Source organism: Scomber scombrus, chromosome 14 (genome assembly GCF_963691925.1).
Source record: "Scomber scombrus chromosome 14, fScoSco1.1, whole genome shotgun sequence".
NCBI lineage: Eukaryota > Metazoa > Chordata > Actinopteri > Scombriformes > Scombridae > Scomber > Scomber scombrus.
Window position 1 is genome coordinate 11,756,866 of NC_084983.1, and position 7,560 is coordinate 11,764,425.

At 38.3% G+C, this 7,560-nt stretch overlaps 1 protein-coding gene across 1 annotated transcript in view; it reads left to right on the forward strand.

Annotated features, from left to right (window-relative positions):
• Positions 1-544: 544 nt before the first annotated feature.
• LOC133993515 (calpain-5-like) overlaps positions 545-7,560 on the forward strand; it is an 11,679-nt gene continuing 4,663 nt past the window's right edge. Inside the window, exons 1-9 of the mRNA XM_062432505.1 lie at positions 545-624; positions 2,592-2,780; positions 3,127-3,258; positions 4,076-4,284; positions 4,711-4,903; positions 5,001-5,191; positions 5,835-5,912; positions 6,001-6,196; positions 6,293-6,415. Of these exons, the coding sequence (XP_062288489.1) occupies positions 2,616-2,780; positions 3,127-3,258; positions 4,076-4,284; positions 4,711-4,903; positions 5,001-5,191; positions 5,835-5,912; positions 6,001-6,196; positions 6,293-6,415 (1,287 nt within the window). The 5' untranslated portion in view covers positions 545-624; positions 2,592-2,615. The remainder of the gene's footprint in view (positions 625-2,591; positions 2,781-3,126; positions 3,259-4,075; positions 4,285-4,710; positions 4,904-5,000; positions 5,192-5,834; positions 5,913-6,000; positions 6,197-6,292; positions 6,416-7,560) is intronic.

The following is a 7,560-nucleotide window of genomic DNA, read 5'->3' on the forward strand; positions in this document are numbered from 1 at the left end:
GCTTCTTGTGCTCCTTCTAAAGCTAAACCCACAGCATAGAGTGCCTGCCAGTTTGTCTTATTACCACAGTTCACTTACAGTGTGAAGACTTTTGGCATTTTTAGTCTTGTTTATTCAATAGAATTTAAATTTAGCTGACTTCTAGCTAACTGGATTTTTTTTCTTTTTTCTTGGTGTTGCAAAACAAAACACAGTCCTACAGTACACACAGTGAGATTACTGTAACATTATATGCTAGATTTTTTTGTGGTTGTTGAACCAAATATGACAAGTTGTAGCTTGTTGCATCTATGAGTGGTGGGAGTGAATGTGTTCAGTTTCGGTCTCTCTTTCCCTCTCTTGTTGTAATCATCATATCAGCCCTTACTTGACACCTCCTGCTGCAGAGAGGTGCTTGTCAGACCAGTTTTCAGGCAGTGTTTGTGTGCAATTTGTTGAGTCAATCCTTCCGACAAGTTAAAGCAACAGAAACTGGATTTGAGCCTGTGTAGCAGACGCAGTTGTTTTAAGGAAAAGACACTGTCGCACCAATGTGGGAATAATTTTACCACTTTTCACAGGAGTTTAACTGGACTTTTAATGTGTTTGATCTCAACTCGGTAAGGATACGACAGCTCACCATAGGTGAGTATTGCATTTTTCTTTTTCTTTTCTTTTTTCTTTTATTTGAACAGGGACAGTGCACAATAAAACATTAACCCTGTATAAAACAAGGAGAGATGCATTGCACCGGGTTTTAGCAAGTTGCTATTTTCCACCCGTAGTCCCTGTGCAGGTTTAAGTACTACAAGCTTACACTTTGTTTCTTGTTATCAGTCTTACTATTCTTAGTCTTCAGCCTTGTTTCATACATACACCTTCAGCTTCTTTCTTACCCACTATGACTCATGCTGATTTGTTAGCAAGTCTACATGTAATGTTTTACAGTTTCTTTCTGTGGCCATTCAAGTTTTTATAAATGTTTTTTCTTTGCTACCATCCATGATTCAAGTTAATACAAACCTCCTCATAAAATATGTGAAATGTTGGCTGCATTCTGATGATGTCTATCATCCTAATGATCTTGATGAGACATCACAGAAAGCAACGACAACTACCGTGTACCAGCATGTATGATGGAAATGTCTGGAATGTGAACTGCTGTCACCTTTACTGTTACATAGTATGTGACTAAACACAGAATTTAAATCTAAGTCAACTTTGTACAGACCTACGCTACAATTATGGTCCATTAAAGAACACAAAATCACCAACCAAAAATAACCTGCCTGACTACATTAGCCAGGAACCCTTGCAGATAACACTCACACACAATTATAAGCCCACACAGACTCAGAGTCTCTGTCTAACCAGAGCCACATAGTGACTCACGTTCTCAGTAAAATAAGGTGGCATCTGAAGGTAATTCTCTCTCTTTATTCCTTATGACACATTCTTGAATGAAACAGTAATGGGAGTAGATAGAGAGTAGAACAAACACAGCCCGGGTGTGGCTCTGACAATTCACAAGCATACATAGGTATGTGGGAGGGCATAACAGGCAGTGACAACACCTGAAACGTCCTTATTGTGTGCTGTCGCTGTCTGAGAGGTATGGTGGGTTTTCTTTGGTTCGTCTTCTCTGTATTTCTTTTCTCTCCTCAAATCTATGGAGATTTTTCAAATTGAATAAGTTTAATTCCAGCAAATGTTTCAGAGGTGTTCAGGTTCACGTTCCAGACATTTGATCTTTTCTGCCAGCCCAGTCTGGTTTATATACTGCTCTCTCTCTACAGTATGGATGTATCTTCGAAGCAATTATAAAGGTTGTTTTTTTGTTTTGTTTTGAAGAAAACATGTCTCTTGGGTCTCTTGTAAAGAACACATACGTTCAAGTTAGACATTATGCTCATCGTAAATTTAATTTTGTGTGCTACACTGTGTTATTGCTGGCAATCTTAAAATATCAAAATGCTTCATTGGATTTATATTGGCCAATATTGTCCAACTGCAGCCATGAAGGGTCTGTATGAAGAGGCAAAAAGGTCAAGAGTTAAAATATCAACCTTCCCCAGAGAATACAGCTGTGTTATTCATCCCTTCTCCTGCCATGAGTACAATACTTGATAGTTTACGTCAAAATTAGCCCATGAGTATTAATCACACAAAGTGGTGGCTTTTGCAGCCTCTTATTAATGTGTATATTCTGTCAATCTTAAAGGATAAAAAGGTAGAATCTTTAGAAATCTAGGGAATATAAATCATATAAACCAAATGACACATTCTGGTTAAACAACATCACAGCCAAATTTTCGGGAAAATGAATGTTTTGTCTTTATGATGAAATGCTGAAAATAACATTTTGTATCTTACCACAGAAGCACTGACTCATCAGTAAACCCAGACTGTCCAGGGGGACTTATGTTCACAGGCAAATTTGCTTTTTATCTGGGAATTAAGTAGTGCAGAGATCTAAAAAATTATATTTCAGTGGGCAGGCCTTGCCAAAAAATGCAGTGTCAGAGGTTAGAGGGAGATCCATCCCACGCAACACACTATTGAACACATTATTTAAAGTCACAAAACGTCTGGTGTCTGTCATCCATTTGCAGCAGGGAAGCTTCAACATCTGGACCATGTTCTCCTCTGTAGTCCCGTACAAAAACCAGCACTACGCTGACCTGAAGAGGGAATGTATCAAGGACAAGACCATGTTTGAGGATCCAGAGTTTCCAGCCATCAATGCATCGCTGTACTATAGTAAACCATTGCCTAGTACTGTGCAGTGGAAACGACCAGGGGTGAGTGGCAATAATGTTAGTGGTCCTCAACCCAGACATTTCCTTGAAATTTTGGATACATGAGCCACAAAACAGAGACTTAATGTACAGGATTCCATGTAGATGTAGATGTTTTTTTAAAATAATGGATGAAATGTATAACAAAGAGGCTTTATCAAAACTTTTTTTAATTTCAGAGTCCATATAAAAACTATTTGCTAAGATACTATATTAAAGTTATAGGTTATATTGGTTATAAGGACTGTTTAACTGAAAAAGCCCCAGACAATAGTTAGTTGATAACCTAACTAGAATCTACCAAAAACTGTGAAAAGTCTCCCTAAGGTCATGAACCTTTGTGTTGTAGGAGATGTCCAATGAGCCCCATCTGTTTGTGGAGGGGATCAGCTCCCATGACCTGAACCAGGGAAGCGTGGGTAACTGTTGGTTTGTTGCTGCCTGCTCTTGTTTGGCTTTGAAGCCAAACCTCTGGAAGAAGGTAAGTCAATGTGGTCTCTCTAAATGTCTCACTCTAAATGTTTGCAGCTGTGGGGCTGGTGTATATTGTGTTGGTAACCAAATATTAAGTCGCACAGAGGACTGATAGCACACTGCAAACTGTGGTTAAATAAACTATGGGAGTTTTCCCAGAGTAAATATGTAGTTTTTTGTATTCAATTTGTTTTTGCTGGTGGAGAAAGCATCTGATCATGTAAGCTGGACTGTATTGTATTTTGTATGAATGTAGAATAAGTAACAGAATGACTTCTGAAACAAAGTGATAACCTCAAAAACATTTTATATCAAGGACAGTCTAGAAAGGGAGAGCAACTTGAGCACAATGTGTTGGAGGAGGAAATGAAGAACGTGGGGAATGGAGAATGAATTGTGAAATACTAGCCGTTAATTAAAGTCAGAAGTACTGCAGTAAGTACTTGAGACACTACATGTTGAAATGGGAGATTTCAGTGTCAAATACCATCAATAAAAAATGGTTAAAGCCAGAGAAGATATCTCCATACAGCAACAGGACACTTTCATGAAAATCTGGAGAAAATGGACTTCATTATTTCATATAATATTATATTTGAATGAATTTAATATCACTTTAAAAAGTGAGATTCTTCTAGTTCACTTTAAATACTGTATAATACTAGATATCTAATTAAAATTTTAAAAGGTTTGATTAAATTTTCTTTACTGTGACCATTTACAGTCATGGCGCTGATATGACTGCTGACAGCTTTGTTAGAACTACATTTATCAATTTTTATGATCTGAATTTCATTGCATTGTATGTATGCGTGTGTTTCCAGGTTATTCCTGACTGGAAGGAGCAGGAGTGGGATCCCAAACACCCGGAAAACTATGCGGGAATTTTCCATTTTCAGTTCTGGTTGTTTGGGGAGTGGGTGGATGTGGTGGTGGACGACCGGCTTCCTACAATCAACGGAGAGCTCATTTACTGTCACTCAAAAAACAACAACGAATTTTGGAGTGCTCTGCTGGAGAAGGCCTACGCCAAGTCAGTAAAGCTGCAGAAATGGAGTTTTTTGTATTTAAATATAGTTGATATTACTTTAAAAATCATAACAATGTCATATATAATTAATAATAGCCTAAGCATTATGTATACTGTAAATTACAACAAAAACTCCTAATCCTGCTGCTTATTCCAACTACTGGAATTACTACTTTTACTACCAAACGTTATAATATATTTGCAAGAAATAGTATAACAAAACAACTACTTCTGTCCTCTATATTGTACAAAGTATTCAAACATTTGAAAAAAGTGTTGTTTCATGTATTATTGTGTATTGTTGCAGAAATGTACAGTATATTAGTACACTCTAATGTTCAGCTGTACTTTAAATCTAATATATTTTAATATTTCTGTAATTCTTCAACCTTTGAACTAAATGTGCAATTCCCCTGCACCTCTGCTCAGGCTGTCTGGCTGCTATCAGTCTCTGGAGGGGGGAAACACTGGCGATGCTGTGGTGGATTTCAGTGGAGCTGTGGCAGAAGCCATCAACCTGGAGGAAGAAGCTTACTATAAGGACCAGAAGAGACAAGACCAGCTCTTTGAGGATCTACTAAAGGTCTACGACCGTGATGGAATCATTAGCTGCGCCATTAAGGTCTGTGCTGTGTCTGAATTTTTGCATTTTTGTTTTTTATATTTCAGAGAAACTGTCCACAGTGTGTATCATCTATGATGTCATTTGATTTCATTAGGCAGAGCCTCATGAAATTGAGAACAGAATGGCAAACGGGCTTGTGAAAGGCCATGCATACTCAGTGACGGCAGTGAAGAAAGTGCGCTTGGGCCACGGACTGCTGGCCTACTTCAAGAATGAAACCATCCCCCTCATCCGCATGAGGAATCCCTGGGGCAAGACTGAGTGGAATGGAGCCTGGAGTGACAGGTGAGAAGGACATTTATTTCATTTAGATCCGCCCAAAACGTACCCAAAGGTCTGCTGCTGATTTAAAATGTGGCTGTAAAAAGTTTATAGTTTGCTTCCTTGTGGAGAACAAAGGCTGCATTCAGTTGCTTAATTGCATTCAGTTAAGCAACTTCTCAGAACATTCCTGTAGCATAATCCACTTCCATCCATTTTCCATCTGTATGTTCCAGACAATCATAACTCACAAAAACCTCAATCCAACCAATTCAAGAGCAGGAATCAGGACTTCTGAGGTGTGCAAAACAATGTACGCTCCTCCTCACAAGTTTGTTGGAGAAGTGAGACAAAAGCAGATTGTTAAACCATATTTTAGTTTAAATATGAGTATTTGGAACATATGGAGCACATGGATGGACAGCAGAAGAACATTTGGAAAGTTTCTACCAATGTTTCGATCTTTTTTCCTGTCATGTCATCTTGTCAGTAATGAAATAAATTGTATTTGCTGTGAAACCTCTTTGTGAAGAAGCAAAACTTTCTTATAGTCATATCTCAAGCCCACCACAGCTGAGTGTTTAACATTTCACTTTTGAAAGAGTTAATCTGTAACTAGAATTCATAATCACTTTACCTATTTTCATTTGCTTTGCTTACTTGTCAGCTCCGAGGAGTGGTCAAAGGTCGGTGACACAGAAAGGGGCAATCTCGGCATCACAGTGGAGGATGATGGGGAGTTCTGGTGAGTTCAAACAGCTACTCAAATCCTCTAATGGAGTTTATGTTCTCCTTCAGAGTGTAATGATGCATTTTCGGTTTATAATCCACAGGATGTCGTTCACAGACTGGTGCAAGTTCTTTACAGATGCAGATGTTTGCCGTATCATTAATACTTCCCTACTAAGTATTCATAAGACATGGGATGAGGTTATGCACTTTGGGAGCTGGACCAAAAATTCAGAACCTTTTTTAAACCGCTGCGGTGGCTGCGCTAACCACAAGCAGACTTTCCTGCAGAACCCTCAGGTACTGAGCATATGCAGTATGGACTCTCACCTCAAACAAACTGTGTTCATGCACATGTAAAAATGTATATTCATTCCTTTTCAAATTCTTTTTCAGTACTTGTTTGATGTCACAAAGGAAGTTGATGAGGTCCTGATCTCCTTGCAGCAGAGAGACATGAAGATTCACAGACGAATTGGTCAAGGAGAAAATTTATCCATTGGCTTCAATGTCTTTAAGGTAAAATGTAATAACCTACCACTATAATGAAGAGCAAATTATGTTTTCATTATTGTGTGTTGCATGATAGACACCAAAAGATGAGTATACAGCAGAGAGGGTTTGTAAAATGTTTGTGAAATGTTGCACAGAGGTCAGGGTGAGTCTGACAAGACATGAGTTCATTACAGAGGAAATGGAGTTTGTCTGGGATGTGAAGGCTAGTCAAAGGTCAGTTTATTTTGTGGGAAAACAGGGTCAGTTCATTACATTCTGGCTTACATTTTGTTCAAAGAATTTGGCTTCCTTTAACTTTTCTGCTCGTTAGTTGAACAAACAGTGAAATGTTGTTAGGTGTTTTCATTGACAGGCAGACATTACATGATAGGTTTATCAGAATCAAAACAAACCATTTCAACAAGACGCTAAATTATACATGATTAGACATGAAGAATGTTCATACTTTGGCTGATTGTTTCAAGCTGAAATACAAAATGTGGTGACCATTTCTACAAAAACTCTCAGTAAGGTGCAGAGTGTTCAGCAGCTTGTGTTCTTCTGTAATTGAGTAGGACACTAAGAATAAATGGAAAGATTTCAGATCATTATTCAATCATTTCTGTACAAATATATCTAATAAGAATGCATCATGGGCATATTGATGATTGTGAGTCAAAAAACACATTTACTGGCATTCATAGGCGCCGACTTTTGTTTTTGCCCGTGGGTGCTCGCGGTTCCCAACTGGGGGTCGCGACCCATAAATTGCATAATAACGTTTCATATAGTCCTATTTATTTTCCCTGTGCATATCGCATCAATATTTTACAATAAAATAACCTATTTAAATTTAAATCGAAAATGGAATTACACGGCAAACGCTTGACGCGACACAACCGATGGCACTTATGACCAAAACTATTTCCCGGGATGAAAACACGGTACACTAGTACATGTGTTGTAGTGTGGTAATATCACTTTGCTAAAAGATCTAGCCTACATTTTATCAAGGGTGGTGCTTTTATCCCTGCATTGAGTTTGGATAGGCTGCTAACGGATGGGTGCGCGCGCCATCTCCATTGGCACTTTTAATCTGACTCCCCTCCTCCAAATTTTCGACACTCAAAGGTTTCAGACATCATGAAAATATTTCTATTAACTGGTTT